Genomic DNA, 26,404 nt, shown 5'->3' on the forward strand with positions numbered 1-26,404 from the left:
GTCCTGATTTTTCACATTTGCTGTCTGGTCAACCTATTTCTGAGGGAGGTACCCTCAGGTATGACAAACCAGCAGCAAGTGCCTGAGCATGTCACCTGTTTCAGACTACTACCCCATGGCTGTGGCCAGCTTACACACCCCTGCCTCCCTCCCCCTCCACTGCACAGAGGCGGTCGAGTACTCCTGCCTAACCCACTCTGGAAATGCTGAGAGGGCAAAAGCTCTGTGCAGCATTGTGAGTGCACAACCAGCACCCTGCACTAGCTCAGCACTTTGGGATATCCTGGCCTTAGTGACAGTTGAGGGTGCATCCAGGCACAGCCACCCACATGCTCATCTCTGTAAAAGCATGACAATCAGTAGCCTCCCAAATTGCTGTCAGTAATGTCACTCTGAGCCTTTCACTGCCCTCCCCTACCAGGGGCGGCTCTAGGTATTTTGCCAACCCAAGCACGGCAGGCAGGCTGCCTTTGGCAGCTTGCCTGCGGGAGGTCCCCGGTCCCATGAATTCGGCGGCAGCCTGTGGGAGGTCCACTGAAGCCGCGGGACCTGTGGACCCTCTGCAGGCATGCTGCCAAAGGCAACCTGCCTGCCGCCCTCGTGGCAACCGGCAGAGCGCCCCCCGTGGCTTGCTGCCCCAAGCAGATGCTTGGCATGCTGGTGCCTGGAGCCGCCCCTGTCCGCTACACATACTGACATGCAATATGTCCCCCAGCTCAGCCAACTGACCATCTCATGCACAGCCTTACCTGTTAGTTCATGGATGCTGAGGAAGAGGAATCTGCTGGCAGATACAAGGCCAGCAGGTTGGTCAGATGGTGTGATCTGTTGGGACAACCAATTATGAGGTTACTGTCAAGGCTTTGCCTGTGAAGTAACTGTGAACCAGATTGTTGTGAACTGAAAAGCAGTGAGAAAAGTATGGGATGGAAGAAATGTTATAGGATGGAAAAAAGAGAATTGTGGGAAATTGCCCCAAGCTCCCATAATTCCCTGAGTGTAGTGCTGGTATCCCACAACACACTGGCATAGTGTTCCACATGGCAGTGTGCAGGACAATGGCACAGGGAACAATAGGATGCCTAGCCACGGTGTGCCATGTCTTTTGATGACACAACCTCATGCAGTGAGGATGTGCTGCGTCAGCCAAAGCAGCCACATGTGTATACTCTGTTGACGTAGTGACGTCAGCGGATGTATGGCTGCAAAAGTCCTGTTAGTAAAACTTTCTAGTGTAGAAGTGCTGCTTGCATGTCCTTTGCTGCTGAGTATCAGAGGGGTAGCCGTGTTAGTCTGGATCTGTAAAAGCAGCAGAGAATCCTGTGGCACCTTATAGACTAACAGAAGTTTTGGAGCGTGAGCTTTCATGGGTGAATACCCACTTCGTCAGACGCAGGTAGTGGAAATTTCCAGGAGTAGGTATATATATGCTAGCAAGCAAGCTAGAGATAACGAGATTAGTTCAATCAGGGAGGATGGGGCCCTGTTCTAGCAGTAGAGGTGTGAAAACCAAGGGAGGAGAAACTGGTTCTGTAATTGGCAAGCCATTTGCTGCTGAGTGCTCTGTGCCCATTCCTTCTTAGGGAGCAGAGAACAGCCCTAATAAATGTGTTCCTGAACACCTGTCTTTCTAAACATATCATATAACCCTCCAGTAGCGTGGCTGCAATCAATAATGACTGCGGAAAATCAGCCTATTATGAACAATACTGGCCATTTCAGGAGGATCTTGTAAGTTCTTTGTGCCCATGAATTAATAGGATCTTTGCCTGTTCCCTAATTTTTTATGGCTAATGGTAAGAAAAGAATGGGAGGAATTAAGACTGAGACCAGAAATGAATAATGATCCCTTTGCCTAAGGAATAAACACCAGTAGCCCTGCCAGCTGTATTTCTCTTTTAAGCTAACCCTACCCTCTTCTACACATGATGTTTCTGGCTTTTATTTGTCTTGGCAGGAAATTCATCTCTTCTCTTTCCTTTCCCACCCACTTCTTTCTCTGTTGCCAGATGCTGTTCTTCCCTCCCTCGCTCCTCATCCTGCTAAAGTTGGGGTGAGCTCATCTAATGCACGCTGCACGGTGTCTGGGGGGACGGAGTGGAGACAATGGTTTAAAGCAAGCATCTTAACGATTTCCAGAACTTCACCTTGAGAAAGGAGCCCAGAGGTAAGTTGTGAGCTGAAATGGTAAACAAAACTCCTTTGTTCCTGTTTGTACGGGGGTGGGGGGATATTTATCTGCTGAAGGGCAGTGGCAAATGCAACTGTGGGTAAACTGGGTCTACAAACAGCTTTGGAAACAGAGGAACTGGTGCATCTAAGAGTTTCCTGTTTGATTTGATGAATCTCACAAAGATCCAGCCCTAAAAACAGGTGGAGAGGATTTCATTGTAAAGAGGAGAGAGGTTGTAAATTTCGCTTGGAGGGAAAGATTTGCTCACATTCATCAAACTGAAGTTTGCAGTGGATACTTAGCACTTCTGCTTTTAAAGCTTCCAGGAGCTATTCAGCCATTCAGTTACAGACTAATTAAAGCCTTACAGCTTCTTGCACAGTGTGCTTTGGAGTTCAGGGGGATGTGCGAGGAGCTTTTCAGACAGCGAGGCACTGTACTGGGCTGGATGTGAGAGCTGAGCTGCCAGTTAGCTGCTTGGAGTTTATTCTCACCCAATTTTATATCTGCTGGACAAAAATAAGCATCACCGATCTCGGTGAACATGGGAAGGCAAATGGGAATTTCTTCTGATGTCTCTTTCTTTGCTGCAGGGCTAATGGAGTGAACAGAGGCATAGATATTAAGGCAACAAGGTACCCTTAGATTATCTGGTCTGAATCTTTTGTATATCACAGGTGACAGAACCTCACCCAGCGATTCCTGCATCGATCCCAATAGCTTGGATAAAATGGGTATGCTCAATGTGCAGCCTCTCATGTGGGTAATGGGGCATACACTATGGTCAAGCTATAACAGGACTGAAATGTTGTGTTCCAGGATGCAGGTTAATGGAGGTCAGATGGGCTAGGTCACTGGTGTATCCTTACTGGGGTTACCAAGGGTTTAGGTGGGCAGAACCTATGCAGTAGCTCTTACAGAGCTGCTGGGGCTCATGGACGCAGGCACCATAGTGCAGTCTGTTACAGGGTTAACAGCAAATGGGGCAGGCCCTGGCAGGAAAGCTGTTTTCAACTCTAGTGTTGCGTTCCTTGTTACAATAAGTGCCTGACTGTGTTCTCTCTAGTTCCGATTGCTCAAGAGTTTCCATTATAGCCCCCTATTGTCACATGCAGATAACTGGGACTATATACAGAGTCTGCTGCAGCTAGCCCCAAATCTATCTTTGTTCTTTCTCTTACCCTCCTCTCCATAGTCTGAGCACCCTCCAGTTATGCAGCAAGTGCATGACTAACATCTGTCACATGTGGTTCATTCTGTCTTTCAGCCTCTTCCCAGGGGAAGTGTGGGTGCAGTGGAGTTTTTGGTTTTGTAGGGTGCTTTTATTATTCTTATATGCATATGCTGCTCTGTGTTTCCATTAGCAAAGGCAGGTTGGAGCAGTGTGTCGTGCACTGAGGAGGTTAGTGATGATTCTTAGCTCCTGGAGGAGTTCACTTCTCCAGTCTCAGACCATCCCCAAAGAAAGCTCTGTCTCATGCATGGACTAGCTTTACCCTTGCAGTGGCTCACAGGGGCCTTGGGTAGAAGGAAGGTGGCTTCTACAGGGTAGAAGTTTCTCTCTGGTGGCTTTAAAGGTTATAAGTAGAGGAATCTTCACTGGGAAGTACATCTGGGGCAGCATGATGGAGTCAAGAGAGTATCAGGATGGATATTGACTGGCCAGATCTGAGTAGTGGGTCAATGGAGAGACAGGCAGCAGAGGTGGATGTGATAGCAGTATACCACTGTGTCATCGATTCTCTTTAGGGTGAACGGTTGGTCTACACTAGTGGAAGCATCATTGCTAGAACAGGTGAAAAATTCTCTAGCCTGGTGCACTCCACTGGCTCCTGAGGCCAAAATGCCCTTCCCAGCTCAGTGTACTCCACTGGTTTCTGGGCCCAGTGCACAAAATATCCTTGCTGAATAGCCCAATATCTCCCTTCTGTTTTGAGCAACCAAGTTCCTCTAAAGTAATGTGTGATTTCTCAGGGAGCTGACTCAGGAGATATCTGAGCCATTAGTGATTATCTTTGAAAACTCATAGAAGATGGGAGAGATTCCAGAGGACTGGAAACAGGCAAATATAGTGCCAATCTATAAAAAGGGGAATAAGGACAATCCAGGGAGTTGCAGACCAGTCAGCTTAACTTCAGTACCCGGAAAGATAATGGAGCAAATAATTAAGCATTCAATTTGCAAACACCTAGAAGATAATAAGGTGATAAGTAATAGTCAGCATGGATTTGTCAAAAACAAATCACGTCAAACCAACCTAATAGTTTTCTTTGACAGGGTAACAAGCCCTGTGGATGGGGGGAAGCAGTATACATTGTATATCTTGACTTTAATAAGGCTTTTGATACTGTCTCACATGACCTTCTCAAAAATAAACTAGGGAAATACAACCTAGATCTATGGTTGTCAACCTGCAGCCCGTGGGACGCTTGTGGTCCAATCAGTACATAGCTGCAGCCCATGTGACATCCTTAGTGCCATACGGGTAGCATTGGATACCATTTGCCCTAAGAACCCAGAGCCCGTTGTCAGGCCTGTGCTCAAGACACTTTCGGGTGCAATAACCCCAGAAGTCTGCTGTAATCCACCTAGAGAGAGAAGGTCTCCTAATGGCTGGATCTTTAGCTAGGGCTAACCCATGGTTATGGGGCAAAATAATCCCTGGGGTTTAGCCTGGAATGGAGGCAGGCTACCCTCCTTCTCTAGTTTAGTGTTTGTTTTATTTAGGGGATGTTCTCATTAATGGGGGAGGAACATATTGTATATTTGGTTGTTGTGGTACTAGAACCTTATTGTTGCTATGGCAACTGTGTTAGATTATTAGGGGAGAGTCCCACCAATTTTGGCTGGTTTGGTTAGTTCAGTGTGTGGCAATAAAAGGCTGCTTTTAAGCGTTTACAGCTCTTGTTGTCTCAAGTGATTTCTTCCTAAAACTGCTGCCCCCAAGGATACAACAGAAGTGACTGCCTAGGAAGGAGTACTGAGGAAAGGAATCTGGGGGTTATAGTGCATCACAAGCTAAATATGAGTAACAGTGTCACACTGTGGGGGGAAAAAAGTGAACATCATTCTGGGATGTATTAGCAGGACTACTGTAAGCAAGACACGTGAAGTAATTCTTTCACTCTGCTCTGTGTTGCTAAGGCCTCAGCTGGAGTATTGTGTCCAGTTCCAGGTGCCACATTTCAGGAAAGATGTGGATGAACTGGAGGAAGTCCAGGGAAGAACAACAAAAATGATTAAAGGCCTAGAAAATATGACCTATGGGGAAAGATTGAAAAAAATGAATTTGTTTAGTCTGGAGAAGAGAAGATTTGGGGGTTGGGTGGGGGAGACAGACATGATAACAGTTTTCAAGTACGTAAAAAAACTTGTTACAAGGAGGAGGGTGAAAATTGTTCTCCTTAACTTCTGAGGATAGGACAAGAAGCAATGAGCTTAAATTGCAGCAAGGGAGGTTTAGGTTGAACATTAGGGAAAACTTCCTAACTGTTAGGGTAGTGAGGCACTGGAATAAATTGCCTAGGGAGGTTATGGAATCTGTCACTGGAGGCTTTTAAGAACGGTTTAGAGAAACACCTGTCAGGGATGGTCTAGTTATTACGTAGTTCTGCCTTGAGGGCAGGGGACTGGACTAGATGACCTCTCAAGGTCCCTTCCAGTCCTTCACGGCTATGATTCTTCCCCTGCCATAAAAGAGAAATGACAATTCTGATTAGGCTAATACAAATATGAATATTTAAATAAAGGGACACAGCTGGGCAGGATATCCACATTTATTACACTGCTCTGTCCAATAGTGACTGAGAGAGGATCTCCCATCTACTAACATCTTCCCTAATATTTACAGTTAGTTGCCAAGTTATCTTTATACATATCCCTTAATTCTGAAGTATAGAATTTTCTCCTTTGCTTTTTGGGAGGGAAATTCCTAGGAAGGTGGTCTGAATATTCAGATTTGTAGTAGTTTAGTTTATACTCTGAGTGACTCTAGTTGTGTTATGGAAACAAGCATCTTATTCCCATGCAATGCCACTTCGTGTGCCTAGCCAGCTGTTTCACTACCTCTAACTTTTTCAGAGAATCTTCTGGCTGGGCTAATACTCTTCAGTTGACTTTGAGAAGGGTTGTGGGCAGCCCTGACTTGTAGATGGTTCTAGCTGAAAAAGACGTGATGTATTCCACTAAGGACTAGAGGCTTGCGAGGAATTGTGTTGTTCTGTTTCATAGATTAGTCTCCTACATCCAGTTTTTTGCAGTGTAATTATCATAAAAGGCAATTACATCAAATGTAAAGGCCTTTGTGGTATGTGTGTTATCGCTTTTGATGGGTTGTTGTAATGTTTTGAGTGGGGAGTTCGGTTGAGTAGCTTACTCAGATCACTGGCTGCTTTTCTCTGTGACAAATCCTGCCCCAGCAATTGTAAAAGCTGTCCCAGGAGATCCACTATTACCTTTGTTAGAATCTCTGCATCCCTGTTTGATAATGACATAGGCGGATATGCATTGCATAGGGCCTTTGTGTGGCTTTGGCATTAACATTGTTTGTGCTTCCCCTGGGAAGCTAGTAAGTAGGTTGCTATTCCCAAAGCTATTTTATAAACATATTTGGCATGGTTTTTACTGGATATATTCAACCTTTTTGTATTAGTCACTGCTGAATCCATCTGATCTTGGGGCTTTACCTCTAGTCAGAATTTTAATGGCATTTCTAAGAGCCTCCCGTGTGATTTGCTCATAGAATAATTTTATTTTTATGTTAGGGGTTAAGTAGCAAAGGGCCAGATTTTCAAAGATATGTAGGCACCTAAAATGCAGATGGTGGCTAGTGGGGCTTGTGACAGTGTCTAAGCAGGCCAGGTGCCTAACTCCCCTTGATTCCCATGGGAGTCAGCAGCCTAACCTGCCCATGTGCTTTTTCAAATCTCACTAAGAACCATCAGCATCTTTAGGTGCCTCTGTACCTTTGAAAATCTGGCCCAAAGTTTCCAATTGCCCTTTTTATGACTCTATTCACTCAGAGAAGGAAAGTAGCTTTTGTAATAAACTTGAACTATTTGAAGAATGCCTTTAGTTTTAGTTATGAATTCCCTTGATTCTGTTTAAAGATAGAATATGCAGTTACTGGCTTGCTTTATTTTCATAAGATTAGCTAGAAAATCCTGCGATTTGCTGCTGTGCTTGAAATAGCTCTGCTGTTGGATCATGTAACTATATTGTGGCTTTTGAAAGACTGGGGAGTCAAGAGGCTTTCTCAGGACATCCAGTCCCTTTAGCTTGTCCTGCCAAGGTTCTCATAATAGTCTTTTTCCAATTTATATAATTTTACTAAGTCTCTTTAACTAACTAATTCAAAACCCCTATCAAACCAAAACATAAGAACATAAGAACAGCCATATTGGGTCAGACCAAAGGTCCATCTAGCCCAGTATCCTGTCTGCCGACAGTGCCCAATGCCAGGTGCCCCAGAAGGAATTAATAGAACAGGTAATGATCAAGCGATCCATCCGCTGTTGCCTATTCCAAGCTTTGGCAAACAGAGGCTAGGGCAGGGCCAGCTCCAAGGGTCTGGCCGCCCTAAGCAGACAAAAAAAAAAGAAAGAAAGAAAGAAAAGAAAAGCCGTGATCACGATCTGCAGCAATTCAGCGGGAGGTCCTTCACTCCGAGTGGAAGCGAGGGACCCTCCGCCGAATTGCCGCTGAATACCTAGATGTGCCGCCCCTCTTGGGAGTGGCCACCCCAAGCAACTACTTACTAAGCTGGTGCCTGGAGCTGGCCCTGGGCTAGGGACACCATCCTTGCCCATCCTGGCTAATAGCCATTGATGGACCTGTCCTCCAGAAATTTATCTAGTTCTTTTTTTGGACCCTGTGATAGGCTTGACCACACACTATACCACACACCCCATTCTCCTCTGAGGAAGCGCATGAGAAAAAGAGTGAACTGTTCATGAAAGCTGCTAATCATTTTGCTCAATGAATGATTGGAAGGTGCTCTGGGCTAGATCACAAACTGCTTCTAAGTCCACCAGCAAGGCACCACGGACATTCTCAAGAGCACTACTCAACTAGGTGCCCAAGGTTTCACTGGCAGTCATGCACAAAGCCACCTTAGATCTAGGCCCTGGCAGGATTCTCAAACGAAGCATTTCCCCTGCTTATCTTGCCAGCAAGGCCCAATCCTGCAGGCATAATCAAAGCATGCCTAAGACTGATACCTGTCATCAAAGGCAGCTGGGGCAGAGCAGGTGAGGTGTGTGCCCAAACTTAGAGGTTAGGCCACTTACTAGGCTGTGGAAGATGGAAGTTCAAGACCCTGTAAAAATAATTAAACATTTGTTGGAGCAAAGTGGAAGTGCTCCAGCAGGAGAGATTGAGAGAGATGTTCCATGGTATACTCTGTAGCCTGGTGGTCAGGGCACTCCCGGGGGAGGGGAAGAACCTTCATTTAAGTCCCACCTGCAAAGCAGGGACATGAAAGCAGGTCTCTCATGTCCCAGGTGAGTGAGGATTTCACTTAGCATGGTGGCTGGAGGTTTACTGTTATTGGCTTACCCCTCAGACACTGTGGTGTTGAGGGTAGTGTTGAATTTGTATAGAACAGACTCTTTGAGCAATTTATTTTTAATTAACTATTTCACAGTATTTTTCTCCATCACAGTTTTTAACTCAAGATGTTTTGATTTCTTTTTCTTTTAACTGAATATTTTAACCCCTTTTGGGGAAGCATTCTTATTGACTGTGACCTCTGTTCTGGCAAGGGATGTTTTTCTGTATGGCTGATGATGACACTGCTTCCATTTGGTGTATATGTTCTCAATTTTAACTCCATCTGCATCAAATTTTTCGGGTGGGGATTTCCTTCTGAGTTAGTGAAATGCCTTGAGATTAAGGTAGGGAGAAGCTGAGGCACCTTATGGAGCCACTGACTTCCCTACAACAGTGGAACCAGGTGAGCAAGGACGTTCTATAGAGCACAGGGATCCATGGCAAGGCAGCGATCAAGGAACCCAGGAGAGTTAGGAGCTTTCCTGAGTCAGCTTCTCTACTCCACTACTCCTCAGGCTCCAACATCCCACATCTTGACTCCTGCTTCCCCACACAGCACTGCATACCTGTGAATTTCCTGAAGTCCACAGGACCTGCTGCAGACTTTAGTAGAACTGCGCATAAGCCCAGTGTAGACACTACACAGATTCACAGCAGCTCCGGCTCCTTGGTATCTGGGACTGGGAGTAGGCATAATGGTATGGAACTGGGGGAGCTTTAGGCAAGGGCTAGATGACTCAAGGAAGATGGGGGTGAGCCATGGAAACAGGAGAACTAGCCTGGCCAAGAAAAGGCTGTAGTGCCTAGGAGCTCTGCAGGTGTGCTGAGCTGAGGCGAGGGAGGAGAATCTGGGAATTTAGGATTTATGCAGGGTTAGAAGTGTTCCCGAGGCCAGAGGACATCCATGTGGCTGCCTATACGGGGCTGTATACTGCTGATGGCTGCCATTTCCTGCAATTCCCCTTTTCACACAGCGGCACGTTGGAAGGCAGCTCTTCAGAATGGAGTATTCCATGCTTCAACCTCATCGCAGTGCCAGGGCAACAGATTGAGGTGCTTTGACACAGTACGGTTTCTGCACAGGGAAATAGCACCTCATCAGTCCATCCGAGTTCTTTGAACCTGGACATAAAATTGGGGTGATCAGACATCCCGATTTTATCAGGACTGTCCCGATATTTACTTGTTTGTCCCATGTCCCGACCGAAGTTCAGTCGGGATGCGAATTGTCCCGATGTTTTGCCCTCTGGCACACAGGTGGAGGGGGCTTGCACCCCCCTGCCCCAGCTCCATCCTGGCCCCACTCCGACTCCGTCCCTCCCTCCCCCATTGAATCCCTCCCCAAATCCCTGCCCTGGCCCTGTCTCTTCCCCAAGCACGCTGCATTCCTCCTCCTCCCCTGTTACTCCCAGGCTTGCGCTAATCAGCTGTATGGTGGTGCAAGCGCTGGAGGGACGGGGGAGAAGCAGAATGTGGTAGCCAGCTCAGAGAAGGTGGAGGCAGAGCGAAGGCGAGCTGGTGCGGGGGTGGGTGGGGCATGGAGCTGCCCACCAATTTTTCCTATGCCCCGGCAGCTCTTTTTTTTGCTTTTGTTTTTGTTTTTGCCTCCACTGCCGGCTCTTGGGTTTTTGTTGTTGTTGCTCTGCCAGCACCCCCCTCTCCCCCCACCCCTGCATCCTTATATTTCACATCTCTCATCTGGTCACCCTACACAGAATACTAGATCACAGAGAACTGGGTGATGTTATTTATTTGGACTTTCAAAAAAATCGTGACAAAGTGCCTCACAAGAGACCAAAGACAGGGCCAGCTCCAATCTTTTTGCTGCCCTAAACGGCAGAGCGGAAAAAAAAGAAAAAAAAAAGATAAAGTGGCACTTTGGTGGCAGCTCTACTGTGCTGCTTCATTCTTCGGCGGCAATTTGACAGTGGGTCCTTCGCTCCGAGAGGGACTGAGGGACCCACTGCTGAATTGCCGCCAAAGACCCGGACGTGCCACCCCTTTCCATTGGCTGCCCCAAACACCTGCTTCCTGCACTGGTGCCCGAAGCTGGCCCTGACCAAGGGGATGGAGCAGTCTTGAGGAGAGAGGCCAAGTACCATCATGCAACTGGAACAGGCTAAAAGATAGAAAATAAAGACTAAGAAATGGGAGAAGCAGACAGATTTGGAGGCAAAGCAAGGGGAACAAAAAGTTGAACACCGTGAAATGTCTTTGTTGCTTCCATTTCCTTTTTTAAAATGTAGAACATTCCTTACAAAGTAGCTACATTAAAAGAAATGAAAAGTAAGGCCTGAAAAGTCAGGAAATGACTAAGTTACAATTGCCTGTGAAATCTTAATCCTGCCTCCTTGTGAGTTTGCCTTAGGATACAGCTTTTTTAAATTAACATGATCACATGGTCTTAAAATGAAAAGCCTGAACATAATGCTTTCTGAACATTTTGCCATAATCTAATTGTGGTTCAATAAACATTTTTTCAACCTTCTTGTGCACTTTAGCAGCTTCAGGAATTGAAGTGAATTCCTCTGCACAGAAATAAGGGGCATTGCTACTGACTTCAATGTCTGGAGTAATTCCCCAGTAAACCTTCAATTCCCCACTAATTCCCCAGCCCAATATTTGCTGCCTTCTGGCAACCAACTGATTCATCGATTCCAAGGCCAGAAGGGATCGTTGTGATCATCTAGTCCGACCTGTGTAATGCACTATGCAGAACTTCCCTGAAAAAATTCCTAAAACATATTTTGCAGAAAAACATCAAATCTTAATTTAAAATTGCCAGGGATGGAAAATCTACCGTGACTCTTGGTAAATTGTTCGGTGTAACCAACTCTTGCAATTTTATCTGAGTTGTGAGATATTTGGTGTTTTTCTTAAAACCATAGCTCCTGGAGCCATGTGACTTCATGGGAATCTCAACTTTCATTTTTTTTTAAATTGAAGTTTCTAGTCCTTGTGGTTTCAAAGAAGCCTGAAAATGTAACACCTAAATGCTCAACCTCCCCTCCCCCCAAAAGAACCCAAAACTTATTATTTTAAAAATCTGACAATTTTAAGCCAATCTCTGTTTTGGGGGCCAGACTTGTGATTTTTCAATACTTGGGTTTGGCCGTATTGTAACATCTTATCTATATTTGGATCACAAATTAGGTATAAGCCAACAATGTGATGCAGTTGCATATAAGGCGGTTTGTATCTGGCAGCTGCAATGCATTTATTGTGAAAGAATTTGCACATACAGGTCCTGATGCTACGGGGGTGATCAGTGCACATGTGAGGGACCCCACTGAACTCCAGGTGCAAATTTTAACAGTAGGGGTAAAAAATCAACAACCTTTGAACGACTGGCCTGGGTATGGGATGGACTCACTGTCACATGGAGTCTTTCAATCAAGATTGGTTGTAGCTTTCTAAAAGGTACGCTCTAACTCAGTGTTCCTCAGCGGCTGCGGCACAACCCACAAGTGACCAGGAAAGGCAATCGGGGGGCTGTGAGAGGCAGAAAATTATTATAATTATAAAGCAAAGAAAATAAAATTTCCAGAATAACTTTGGAGCAGCCTAAACATTAAAAACCTATCTCACTCCGCCCACTACCTGCAAATAAGGCCTTTCAAGACCAAATATTCTCTAGCAAGCTCTCAACATACACAGGCTGGAATTGTTCTCATTGATACGTTTTTTACTCTGACTTTTACAGTAAATATAAGCAGGGGAACGGGGCTTGCGAACATTTTTGACTTCCAATAAGGGGTTGCCAACCTGGAAAGGCTGAGAAACACTGCTTTAACTTAACCACAGGACTCTGGCTTGTGCTGTGCAGGAGGTCAGACTAGGTGATTATAATATCCCTCCTGGCCTTAAAATCCTTGACTCTGTGAAAACCGGGCTTTATAGAGGCACCGGAGTCTGGTCATGCACAACCCACTGCTGGATCAGGACCGTATCTAGTATCGTCTCTCATATTCTTTCTATCCAAGTCTTTTGAGTGCAATTTTAGAGTAAGCCCACAATGGCCCTATGTTACTACATGAATATTTTTCTTGAAAAAGCCTCATCTTAGCCATGTGGGTCTGTCACAAATCTAGTCACATGGTACTTATGCTCTTTCTCGTGTCTTTAGATTGTATCACTAGTGACTATACCCAAATATTCCAGTGAATGGGGATGATCAGTTTGTCACACCTGTAAATAGCTCCTCCCTCAGTAGTTATTTTTGCACGCCCAGTCGGCTTGCTGTGTACATGAGCCCACCCCTCAGTACTCAGCCCCACACACTCAGCAGACAGTATCTAAATACATTCTCTTGGATCACTTCAGCCATTGTTACCCTGACACAGGATGGAGCATTTCAGCTTTCTTGACAAGTGGAAGTTCAGTGTTTTGGAAGACATGTTGGTTGCAAATATAGCACAAGCTATTTGCTTATCTATTTAGTTTTTGAATCAGTTACAGCAAGGATGCTAATGATGCCCATGCTACAGAATCATTAATGCTGTTAGTGCTGCTGTTCTTGGAGCTCCAGTGTTAGCTGCATGAGCAGACGGTGCAGTTTGCTGATTCAGCAGACCACCATGTTATGCATAAAGAAAGACCACAGGCTTGGTTCAACGGCGAAGGCGCTCAGCCAGGTTTATTGTCAGCAAAGCATGGTACTAGCGCTCTGTCCAACAGGTCACAGGGACATTAACACATGCATGCCCATGACAAGCTAAAGCTCCATCAACTTAACAGGATGATGTCCCCTCAGCCAATCCAAAGATACCCCTCCTATGACTCACCCTTTTGAACAATGATACAAACAAGTTACATGTTATGCTCCTGATGTTAGTTACCACCCTTCTCCTTGTATCCGCTAGTTCAGGAGTTCTCAACCTTTTTCTTTCCAACGCCCCCCTCAACATGCTCTAAAAATTCCAAGGTTCACCTGTACCGTAACTTGTTCTCTGCATATAAAAACTGCATTGCTCAGGGTTCGGCTTCAGCCCCAGGTGATGGGGCTCAGGGCCCTGAATTTCAGCCCCATGTGGTGGGACTTCAGCTTTCTACACTGGGCCCCAGCAAGTCTAATGCTGGCCCTGCTTGGCAGCCCCTCAGTTGAGAACCACTGCACTAGTTCAAACAAAACATCCTCATCCCTTATCCTGTCATTCTATCCATCTCTTATGAGGGATCAGTGTGTTCCTGTACAATTTCCTGGGAATTTGTTTGTGTAATTACTCGAGAGATCTGTGTGTCTTTGTACCATCCTCTCTGGTCAGGAATGTGCTTACTCAGTTAGCCAATACTTGGTGTGTTACTATTCTGCCAAGGCCAGGCCTGCTCTGGTTTGCAGCCTTTGGTTCCCACTGTTAGTTATATCTAGGGCTCCAGCAAGGCCTACATTCTGGACTTGTCTTTTTTGGCCCAGATAAGCTTTAAGTGTGAAATTGCTTAGTAGAGGAAACCTCTGTGTAAAATGGAAAATTCTACCAACAATTAAGAAACAAATTAAAGTGACTGAAGACTATAAAATGGGACGAAAGCAAAGGAATAATGTAAATAATCCATGTATTTAGATAATATGTATTTAAATGAAGAAAAAGCTTGATTTAATAAAAAGTTACAATTTTAAATTTGAAAAACAAAATCGGGATTCGAATGCACCCTGATGGGAAAGTATTAAGATTGCACATACCTAGGATGAGCCATTTTCTTCTCTACCCCAGTATGTAGGAGGCATGTTGAGGGAGGAAGGAAGGGGAATGAATGGAGTGCAAGTCACTCAGGCAGTTGGAAGCTGTTTCTCAGCCTGTAGGAGGCTATTGCAAGCTGTCTTAAGTTAGAGCAGTGGTCCTCAGCCTTTCCAGACTACTGTACCCCTTTCAGGCGTCTGATTTGTCTTGCCTATCCCCAAGTTTTATCTCACTTAAAAATCACTTGCTTACAAAATCAGACATAAAAATACAGAAGTGTCACAGCACATTGTTATTGAAAAACTGCTGACTTTCTAATTTTTACCATATAATAGGAATATAAATATTGTACTTACATTTTAGTGTATAGTGCAGGAGTGGGCAAACTACAGCCGCAGGCCAGATGTGGCCTGTGAGCCATTTGGCCCCACTCCATTGCTCCAGCTGGGGCCCTGGGTTGGGGGGGCCCACTCTAGCCAGGGCACTGGGTCAGGGGCCACACCGTGCGGCTGGGCCCCGCTCTGGCTGGGGTGCAGGGTCGGGGCCGCACCACGTGGCTTGGCCATGCTCCGGCCGGGGCGCAGGGTTGGAGGCCGCACCACGCGGCTCCTGGAAGCTGCGGCATGGCCCCGCTCTGACTCCCATTTTACAGATGGGAAACTGAGGCACAGAGAAGTGCTGCTCCCCCATTCTGTGGTTTAGTTACAGTGGAATGAGGATATTGGCTGTGCTTTGAAATGTTTGCAGGATATTCTGCTAACAGGGCCAATGAGAGAAATCTCATCCATGGTCTGTCACAAAACCTTATAACAGGGTGTTACAGTAACTGTCAGCAGGTAAGAGCAGGCTGGTGTGTCTCCTCCTCTACCCTCTGCCCCCCAATCACCTCTAACACTTCTGCCGCCTCCTCCCATTCCTGTCCCATGAAGCCATTGGCTGGCCCTGCAGAACTCATTATCAGGTAGAAGTTGCTCCTTGATGTCTCCTGCCATGTGCTGCTGTGTACAATATTGCAGGCAGCAGCTCACTGGAGGCCTGCACCCTACAGTGGGTATGTAGCCAGAGCTGCACGCTGGGCCACTCAATCCCATTATGCGTCTTCATCCTGCACTCCTGCCTCTGCTTCTGTCACATGTCCGCAGCCAGGTCCCTAGCCCCTGCCCCCAACCTGTTCCCCTTCAAACTGGGTCCCCTCCCCCACTCCACACAGGGGGATGTGTATCTTAACTATTCATTTTCTGGATTTCAGATGTTTAAACTTGTTACCTTCATTCCGTGCACCCCAGATCCCAGCTCACATGGAGGGGAAGGGAGAAGGGCTGAGACAAGAGAAGAAGGATCCCCAAGATCCCAGAGCACACAATGGGTGGAGGATAGCTCAGACCCCTACAGAAGGATAGGACTCCCCCTGAACCCAGCACACACATATAAGGGGCAAATTCAGGGCTGATAGGGCCCCCTCTCTCCTAAATCTCCAACTTCCTCTGCTACCTCATATTCACAGCCTCTCCCATCTTCTTCCCTTCCCCGAGCCCCCAACCCCTCTTCCCACCCCCACCACACATTCTCATTATCCACCTCCTCATAATACCCCTTCCCTCACTTCAGACTGTGACCAAATGCACCCATGTATTCACACCCTACACACCATTGTAATAATCTCTGCCAGGTGCCAGCAAACTTCATTGGCAATTACCTGTCCAGTGGCCATCCTTTGGCAAGGAAGGGGGCAGGAAAATATTGAGGTGTATTTTAGCAAACAATAGCATGGAACCTCTTTAACCAGGAGATGCCATAGGAAGGAACTTTATGTAGGGGTAAACCTCAGGAAAATGCATTTCAAAGTGGGACTGGACTATAAAATCGAGGGGCAAAATATCCTTGGGATTCCCTCTCTCTCTCTTGCTCACTCTTTCACCTGAGAAGACAAAGGAAAAAGCCCTCTGGGGGCTGATCTTGATTTAAGAATTTGGTCCTGTAAGTTGCTGGAAATATGTGATAAGAATTTTACTTTGAATCAAGTCTCGTTTGTTAAATTTAGTTACTAGAAAGCATTTATTTCTTTTGAAACTGTTTCTGACTTTAATGCCTTGTACTCATTTAAAATCTATGTCTTTGTAGTTCAGTAACCTTGTTTTATTCCTTAATTGATACTAATCCAGCATTGTGAATTGTTTGGGTAACTCCATTTAAAGTAGCAGACTGTTGTATATTCTTCCCTTACAGGGGCAATGGGCCTAAAATATCTAAACTCTCCAGGAGAGGGCTGGACAATGCAGGACACATGTTTTGAGGGGAAATTCAGGACTGGGAGTGCATTGGGGTCACCCTGCTAGTGGTAACCAAGGCTGGTGGAAGCCCGAGTTTGACCAGTGTATTGCAGACAGGCTGCTAGAGTCAGAGTTGCTGGACGAGGGCTGTGGCTGTTCACAGATACTCAGGATGTGACCTGTGAGCTAGCAAGCTGTTTGTGAGTGGCCCAGGTTGGAGCTGCAGCAGCAAAACACTGTGAGGCACCCCAGGTTTCAGGGCAGGTGGTGACACAATCCCTCATTAGTCTGGATTGCATCCCTGAATGAGAGACAGACCCAAACCCTTCTTCCCCTACTCCCACCTGTTCTTGCATCCCTGATCACCTTCTCCACCCAGGGAGCATGTGCTTACGTAGTTTGTTTTCAAAACAGTTTTAACATTTTCTGAATATTTTGCTGTATTTAGATTACACTTCCCCAAAATAATAATTAAAAAAAACTTTGGTGGAGGCATATTGGAGCAATATCCTTACTCTTTTACTTCAGAATTCTGCCCAAACTGGATTTGGACTTACAGTGCCAGTGCTCAGATTCAATGAGCCAAATATAGCTCCTGTTAGACAGAAGTTGTTTTCCAGATGGTTAGCCTCTCTCTCTGCACATGCTCAGTGTAATCTGTTAGGCATGCGAATAGGCAAATGAGCCTTCCCAAGTATTTAAATGGAGAAGCAAACTCTTTTAATCTGATTTCCTCAAAGGGGCTTGTGGTTACCAGGCTCTCTGGTGGGGTAACCTTTGAGCAATGGAGACCCTGGTGTGAGCATCTGAGCCCTGGTTTGCTCACTATCTGTGAACAAAAAAGGTTACCAGAATCTGTCAACTTTTTTAAAAAAAGTTTTATCCTGGGTGCTGTATTTGGATCACTGCCCTTACCTTGCACCTCGGTGAGGCATCCCAGATTTCAAGGCAATTTGATAACTGTACAGATTTTAGAGCATTTAGAACAGAAAGCTGGTTTTGACCTTAACTACAGCAGACCTGTTTCTTTGCTATAATGAAAAACAATAATGGCACTTACAAATAAAACAACACACTCCCAAAGAGAAGACAGTCCACTGCATATGCTTCTTCCCTTGGGAAGACGATGAGAGAACAACCAACATGTGAGAGATGAAGAGTCACATGGCTTAATGCACTGCTGGAAGGTGCTCAATCTGCAGTATAAAAACTTGTATAGAAGCGAACTAAACTAGCCCTCTGCTGTGCTCAGGATCAGGAATGCACAGCTTGGCTGGACCCAGAGATCTGGGCTTGTACTGAAGTGATACATGTGCCCCAGAAGCCAGAGTTAAGGTTGGCTGCAGAACCTCAGCTGACCTTCCACACTTCTGAGTGTTTCTCTTTGCAACCTGAACATCATTAATGCATTTTTTTGGTGTAATTGGAGGTAGTTGGGGTTGAAAGTTTCTATACAGTTGTCAGATTTTTACCACTCCTCTCCCAGGCAAAACAGTTTCGATTTCCCACCTTCCATGTTTTCTCATTTATATTTCAGGGGAATTTTACCAAAGCTTCTATGTTGGGACAGAGAGTCAAAATGCAGCCTGTGCCCCTGCATAGCCTCTCCGAGCTAGAGAGAGCCTGTCTGCAAGAAATCGCTTTTTACCAGCTGCAAAAAAAGAACATGATCAGTGGTATCAGCCTTTCTAAAGGTAAGGAGAGGAGACATGCCTTATCTAAGGGCAATGGACTCCATCAGTGGTTCTCAACCAGGGCTCCGGGGCCAGGAGCAGGTTTTAGGGGGTCCGCCAAGCAGGGCTGGCATTAAACTTACTGGGGCCCAGGGCAGAAAGCCGAAGCCCCATTGCATGGAGCTGAAGCCCAGGGCCCCGAGCCCTGCCATTCAGGGCTGAAGCCAAAGCCTAAGCAATTTAGCTTTGTGAGTCCCCTGTGGCATGGGGCACTGAGCAATTTCCCTGCTTGCTACCCACTAACGTGTGCCCTGGCTTTTATACGCAGAAAAACAATTGTTGTGGCACAGGTGGGCCATGGAGTTTTTATAGCATGTTGGTGTGGCCTCAGAAAGAAAAAGATCGAGAACCCCTGGACTATATAACTCTAGTCACTGTCATTATCTATTACGGCTGCTGTTTTAAATAATAACGATAATATATTGGTTGACGTTTTGGACATCTCTGCACAATTGTTTCTTGGTTTTGAACCCAATTGTTACTGTTTTGGGTCACAGTCATCCTCACTGCATCAGCCCTGCTAATAGGACTTGCACTTCCTTTGGAGCATGGGAACATGACCTTGCCTGTTCTCTGCCTATGACATGATCCCTTTAATCTCACACAGATGTAAAAACTTCTGGCAGATTCTTCAAATGGGAATAAATTAATCCATGTTGGATGGGACAAATTCTCTCTGCTCTGCTGTGGATAATCCTGGAGTTCAGCACAGAGTCTTGATTCTAGGAGACTGATGCTTAGTTAGACTATTAAAACACACAACTAGGAAATGTCACTAATACGATCTGACAGAGAAATATAGCAGATCCACAGAGACAGTTTCTCTGCATCTTGGCATAAATAGGAGCTGCCAGACTAAATGAGACCAGACCAGGGCTCCAGCTACTCAAGTGTCCTGCCTCTGACAGTGGCCAGTGAAAGCTGCTGCAGAGTAAGGTTCAACAAACTCTATGGTGGCAGCTGTGGAATAGTCTGGTTGCTGGGAAAGTTTCTTCTTCACCTCATCAATTAGAGTTTGGTCGATGCGCTGAAGTGGGAGGGCTTAAAGCCCTTCCAAAGCATTTGGTTATTTCATCCTTTCTATTTCAAACCCTGCTGTTCTTAGCCATTAAATAGCCAGTCCTGCTCAGAACCCTACTAAGATCTTGGCCTCAATGGTATCTTGTGGCAGTGAGTCCCATATGCTATTTCTGCATTGTGTGAAAAAAATATTTGTTTGTATCAGTTTGGAATCTGCTGCCTTTCATTCATGGCATCCCCTCATTCTTGTGGCAGGAGAGCAGGAGTGAGGTGCACACACACAAAAAAAGCAACATTAGAAACACTGAGCCTTAAGATGGCTCTGAGTAATCACACTGTCGTTTTGATAAGGGTACATGAAAATGCTGTGAGCACAAAAGAAACCAGGAATGATGATTAGTGGAATACATAACCAAATTTTTTGTTAATTGGATTTTTACATGTACCACTGGATATATATTAATAGTTTGATTAAGGAGTGTAGTTACTACATATGCTTGTAGACCTGTTTGATCTTTATTTAGGGTAAAATTTACCAATTTTTACCACACCCTTAATTGCTTCTCCCTTTCTGTAACATTTTCCCACCACAACTTTTTTATTTCCAAAGGCCTGTGTACAGGATACATTTTCTTGTATTGTATCCATAGTTCCTGCTAAAAGTAACAGATTCTTTTTTCCTTGCTGTTGCCATACTGGCAGTATTTTAGAAAATAATTGTTGCCTCATTTCTAATTTTGACAAGGATACACTGATGGGCTTTTCCAATTCTTATATTTTAGCTGTAACATAACTTTGCTTGTTTGCAATTACCTCTATGTTAGTAGTATCTAGTACTTCAACTCCTAATCCAGTTTTACCCAAAGCAGTTTAATACACTTCTTGGGAGCCTTTTTTTTAGGCTACCCACCCCTCTTGGCTGCCAGGCAAATCCAATAACCTTTAGTAGTTTACAGTGAGATAGTATTAGGGCAGCTATACCTTCACTGTGCCTTTATGTTCTGTCCCTTATAGTAATCAGGGAAGGTGTTGTACTAGTTACCCATGTCTGGCAAAAAGTGTCTGTCAGTTTTGCTACTTTGAATGAAAGATTCAAATGGATTTTAGTGGCATTATTTAAAACAAAACAAAACCAATTCACCTTAAAGCTCCAAATCAAGAGTGTTGATTTAGGTCCTTAAAACCTCTCATATTTACACTCTATCTATCTATCTACCTACACACAGAGATACATACATACTCTTCTGTTTAGCATCTCTTACACTGAATTTTTTACACAGCTGTACATAGATTACATTTGTATACATTTGGGGGCAGTTAAGTTCCAACAGAAACCCCTTGTAGCGAATTTTACTAAATTGTTTATACGCAAATGATTTAAATCAGATTGTCTCTTTGCCTGGCTTATTTACAGACATTCCTTTGGAAAAGGGCCCATTTTTCCTTCAGAATGGCTGCAAAGAAACCAAGAATACTTTTCTTATAACGCTTTTCTTTTTTAACATTTTCACAACATTCAACTGCTTAATTCCCTCCAGCCTCTGCAGAGTTAACTTCTCACTCTCTTTCCTTAAATCACTTGCTTATTTCCCAAAATGACAGCTTCATTAGCTCAGTTTTCACCATTTCAAGTATTGTCCCAGGGATCTGAAATCCCCAGGCCTGTACTTACTCCTTTCCTTACTCCTGGCACTATGCCCCTCAGGGCTCCCAACCTGTTTTCCAATCTCTTTATCTGCCTGCTTGTCTGGGCCCGATCCTGCTTTCCTTGCTGAACCGTCCTTTCCCATGGGCACAAGCTTTGTCCCACTACCCATTTAGCAAGGAGGATGGGTGCCTCAACTAGCCTCCACCCCTCCTGGTCCCTTTTCTTCATTTCCTTTTTCTCTTGTTCTGGGGCGGTCATTCTGCCAGATAGATAGCGAACCTTTATGACAGAAGGCACAGGTACTCTGCTGTTATTTACTGTGTTAGGCTTTGTCTACACTTACAGTTTTGCAGCGCTGGCCGTTACAGCTGTGGTCGTACAGCTGTGTACGGCCAGTGCTGCAGTGTGTCCACACTGACAGCGACCAGCACTGCAGTGTGTCCACACTTGCAGTGGTTGCAGCGCTGTTGTGAGTGGTCATATGGGGCAGCTATACCCACAGAGCACCTCCGTCCCATTTTTGTCGCTGTGGGAAGGGGACGGAAGGTGCGGTCATTCCGCTTGCCTGTTTCCATACGACCCTGATGCCTGGGAACGACCCCATGCTAAGGGGGCCCGGAGTTAGTCGGTGGTGGGGGGCGGCCCCGGCCCTACATGAGAGGCAGGGGGGAGTCCCCTCACTTAGGCACCTGTTTTTAAAAAAAAAAAAAAAAAAAAAAAAAAAAAAAATTACTATGTACTGTTCCGTTCACCAGCTGCGATGCTATAGCTCACATGGTCCCGCTCCTTTGAGTGAAGGGCGCGAGAGCACGGCCAGGAGCGCAGGCAATGCCGCTCTCCGCCAGCTAGAGCTCCAGCCGGGCGGACGGGGCTGTGGCGCTCCGGCCGGGGGGCTCCAGCCATGAGAAGTGGGGCGGTGGGCTTTGTTACGGGGCTCCGGCCGAGATAGAGAACAGAGTCGGCATGGAGCTTTAGCTTAGTTGCGCAAATCTCCGCCGGGGCCAAGAGCACCACAAGCGGCAAGCCCCGAGACCCCGGCTGGAGCTCGCGGCGGCACCTGACAACCCCGCGACCACACCTACCGCTGGAGCTCGCGCCCTTTAAAATAGACCCCCCTGAGCCCTGGGCAGTGAGGGGGGTATTTAAAAGTCCTGGGGCTCCACTGTACCGCCTACTGCCACCCGCGCGAGGCAAAATAGCCCGCTTCCTTTTTATTCAAAGACCGCTAGGTAAGAGCCGACAAAATAAAAGGAAGCCCCGCCTCACCTCTTGGATTCCCCAAGAGCTCCCGCGGCTATTTAAAGTCCCAGAGTAGAAGGGGAAGTTTGGGGGCTACTTAAAGGCTGGGTTCAGTTCCTGTCTGCTGGCACCCCATGATGCCCACAACAAGTCCAGGCCCCCCTCTGCTGCACCAGCCTGCACCACGTGCGCACAGCGCACCTCTGTCCCAACAACTGTCCTCTCCACAACCCCATGCCACACAACCCTCGCCCCAAAGCCAGCCAGCCCGCAGCCAGCCCCCACAGACGACACTAACACGCTGCCCGGCACCAGCTCTGCACACTCTGCATCTGGCCTAGCCGGACCAGCCCGCACAGCCGCCTGCGCCCTGTTTCCAGCTGTTCTTCCTGTTCCACCCCAGCACCTGTGGGGTGCAGGGGGGGGCGCGGGGGGCGGGGAGGGGGGGGGGGGGGGGGTGGGGGAGGGGGGGGGGGCGCCACCACTGCTGAAGCAGCCGCCCCCACCTTGTCTCCAACCAGCCCACATCCCTTGTGTTTTTTTGTTGTTGGGGGTTTTTTTTTTTTTTTTTTTTTTTTTGTGGGTTTTTTTTTTGGGGTTTTTGTTTTTTTTTTTGTTTTGCCTTCGCTGCACCACTACCTCAGTCAGCCGCCTGCCTCCTCAGCCAGCCCCATGCCACTGCGCCCTGCGTTAGGCTCCTGGAGGGCGGGCCAACATTGTACACCCAGGAGGTGGGACCCACACATGTACAGCAGTCCATTATAACCAACAACAGCATAATAATGATGCAATGTAATAATTTATTATTCATATAGTGTCTAGGAAAGTAAATAAACATGAAAGAGATGAGAGCTTTTTCCCCCCACTTTTTTTTAAGTCATCCCTGCCGATTGTGTCTCTTGGTAGTCAAGATTTCTGCTTGAGCAGCTTTCCTTTAATCTTTGGCACCTGCCTTTTTCAGGTTGCCGTTATCTCCGCAGTCTTGCAACCTTTTATTTCCTGAATGCAGAGATTCCTAACTGCTTTCACACACTCTTCTAGTCTCCTTGTTTCTTCTTAATGCTTGCTGTCTTTTCAGAAGTCTGCACTGATGGAGCAGTATTCAGTCACTTTGAAAAACAGAGATAAACTGTTAACGAGCGTGCATTTTTTAAAGAGTTTTTTGTAGCATCATTACACATTCTGAGCTTAGCACAGAGCAGGCCGCAAGCGTGCAGATAAGAGATGCGAGTTCCACCACACGCGGCCACGATGGAAGGGGGGGCTGCTCTGGCCTCACCTGGGAAGGGTGGTGGTGGGGGGGTGCTCACTCTGGAACGCCATGGCGTTTCTGTGCTGTGAAAGCATAAGAGCAGCTACAGGTACAACACTGAACCCTACACCACATAGCTGCCACAAGCACTACTCTCAGAGCCCATCTTGCGCACACAGCTCACCTGGGAAGGGGTGGGGGCTTACACTGTGGATATCCATGGTTTCTGTGGCTTTGTGAAAGCAGAGGCAAAAAGCTGCTAAGGGATACACATGCACCTACAGCCCACTCTGCCAAGAGCTAATCTCGGGAGAGCCAATCTTGCACAAAATTGCAGCTCAACCTGGGAACGGGGTGGGGGTATTGCTTCACTGTGGAAGCCACTGGGGTTCCTGTGGCTGTAAAGCAAAAGAAGCAGCTAAAGGAATCAATGGGTATTCCACATCAGGCCATGCTTGGCAGGCAGCCATAACCCCCCTTGCTCAAAAACATTGCATCCTTATAATAAAAGCTTCCTTACAGAACAGGCCTCCTCTGCTGTGCCTCACTACCAGATCCACAGCTGCAACTGGCTAGCTTCTTCCTAGCGGAAAATAGTTACTGCCTGCAGACCCTGGGAGTCTCCACCTCAGTACCTCCTCTCGGTTCTACACCCTCCTCCTCTCAGGCTTCTAGCCGCAGGGCAGTGGAAGTGGCAAGTGATGACCAAGAGGCGAGAGACGCAATGCTGGGATAAGTCCTAATCACCTGGAGGCCAAAAACGCTGGGAGTGTCCAACCTGAATGACGCAGCGCTGGCATACCAGCGCTGGTCGCTACACCGCAGAAGCAGAACCCAGGTGTACAGCCACGCTGCAAACAGGGAGTTGCAGCGCTGGCTGAGCTTTTAAGTGTAGACACCTGCTAAGTTGCAGCGCTGTAACCCCCTCACCAGCGCTGCAACTTGCAAGTGTAGACAAGGCCTTAGACTCTATCACAGGGGTGGGCAAACTTTTTGGCCTGAGGGCCACATTGGGGTTCCAAAACTGTATGGAAGGCCGGGTAGTGAAGGCTGTGCCTCCCCAAACAGCATGGCCCCCACCCCCTATCCACACTTCCCACCCCCTGAATGCCCTCTTCAGAACTGCCGACCCATCCAATCCTCCCTGCTTCTTGTCCCCTGACCCCCCCTCCTGGGACCCCTCACCCCTAACTGTCCCCCTGGGACCCTACCCCTATACAACCCCCCTTCTCTCTGTTCCCTGACTGCCCCGACCCCTATCCACACCCCCACCCATGACAGGCTCTCCAGAACTCCCATGCCTATCCAGTCCCTCTTGCTCCCTGTCCCCTGACTGCCCCCCGGAATCCCCTGCCTCTTATCCAACTGCACTGCTCCCCATCCCCTTACCATGCTGCTCAGAGGAGCAGGACTGGCAGCCACGCTGCCCGGCTGAAGCCAGCCACGCTGCCGTGCTGCCTGGCAGGAGCTCGCAGCCCTGCCGCCCAGAGCACTGGTGGCATGACAAGATGAGGCTGTGGGGGAGGGGGAACAGCAGAGGAGGGGCTGGGGGCTAGCCTTCCTGGCTGGGAGCTCAAGGGCCGGGCAGGAAGGTCCTGGGGGCCAGATGTGGCCTGCAGGCCATAGTTTGCCCACTTCTGCTCTGCTAGTTCAGAACAAAAGACTTTTGGCTGCCCGCATTCTCCACCAAATTTGTTACCTGCACACATTAGGGCACCCCACCTTTTTCCAGTCCGTAGGGCTCCAGGCATAACCCAGTTAATTTAGACACCCTCACCTTTTCCCATTTAGTAGGGCTCCAGGCAAAAAGCACCTACCCTTACCCAATCCATAGGGCTTAGGGCCACCAGTACCCAATTTGCAGGGCTCAGGGTGTAACTAACCTGGTCAATTTAAGTACCCACACCCTTTCCCCAATACATAGGTCTCTGGGTGTAGGTGTGCAGGACCTTTTACCAATGAAAGAGCCTTACACTGTAATATATTACATAATCTCTATTTATTAACAATTACCAAAAAAACAGACTGCACATGCTACACATACACTGCTCATTGCTACTAATAAGACAGATGAACTTTTCTTGATGGCCAGTCAGAATCAGGTCCATCTGGGGGACTCTAGTTTCTGCACAGTGTCATTGGCAGAGTGTTAAAATCTGGCAGCTCTGATCTTTGGAGCTATGTCCTAGAGTTGGTGACCAAAGAACTTCGTTTTGGACCCCAGTTTAGGTAGTGAAATTTGAGTCCTTTTTAGCTGTACCTTAGCCAGCCGTTTTACTGAAATCTATCTAACCAATCCTAATATATTGTAACATAATTCTTTGATCAATTATATCCCACTACCCTAATTAACTTACACCTAATAACATTAATTATACAGCAGACAGAAACAATTGAAGAACCAGAAAGAGACCATACAGGTAAACAATAGGGAAGTGGGGAACATAATGACAAAACAATAAAGAAATGAGAATTTCACAACCACAACTATTGATAAAAGCAGCAGAGAATCCTGTGGCACCTTATAGACTAACAGACGTTTTGGAGCGTGAGCTTTCGTGGGTGAATACCCACTTCGTCAGACGCAGGACGTGCAGTCACCTGCACGTCCACCAATGTAATATATGCCATCATATGCCAGCAATGCCCCTCTGCTATGTACATCGGCCAAACTGGACAGTCACTACGGAAAAGGATAAATGGACACAAATCAGATATCAGGAATGGCTGCTGTTTGAAGTCTGGTCCTGAAGTTTTTTTGCTGCAGGATAGCCACTATAAGGTTCTGACTATATGTGGCCAGGGGGTGGAAGTTTCTCCTACAAGGTTTTTTTGTGATGCT

The 26,404-nt window shown here is 46.7% G+C and overlaps 1 protein-coding gene across 1 annotated transcript in view; it reads left to right on the top strand.

The window, feature by feature from the left end:
* Window positions 1-1,977: 1,977 nt before the first annotated feature.
* Window positions 1,978-26,404, top strand: part of ARHGAP36 (Rho GTPase activating protein 36) — a 62,960-nt gene continuing 38,533 nt past the window's right edge. Inside the window, exons 1-2 of the mRNA XM_075068711.1 lie at window positions 1,978-2,053; window positions 18,208-18,364. Of these exons, the coding sequence (XP_074924812.1) occupies window positions 18,229-18,364 (136 nt within the window). The 5' untranslated portion in view covers window positions 1,978-2,053; window positions 18,208-18,228. The remainder of the gene's footprint in view (window positions 2,054-18,207; window positions 18,365-26,404) is intronic.

Source organism: Chelonoidis abingdonii, chromosome 8, assembly GCF_003597395.2.
Source record: "Chelonoidis abingdonii isolate Lonesome George chromosome 8, CheloAbing_2.0, whole genome shotgun sequence".
In the NCBI taxonomy this organism is placed as follows: Eukaryota; Metazoa; Chordata; order Testudines; family Testudinidae; genus Chelonoidis; species Chelonoidis abingdonii.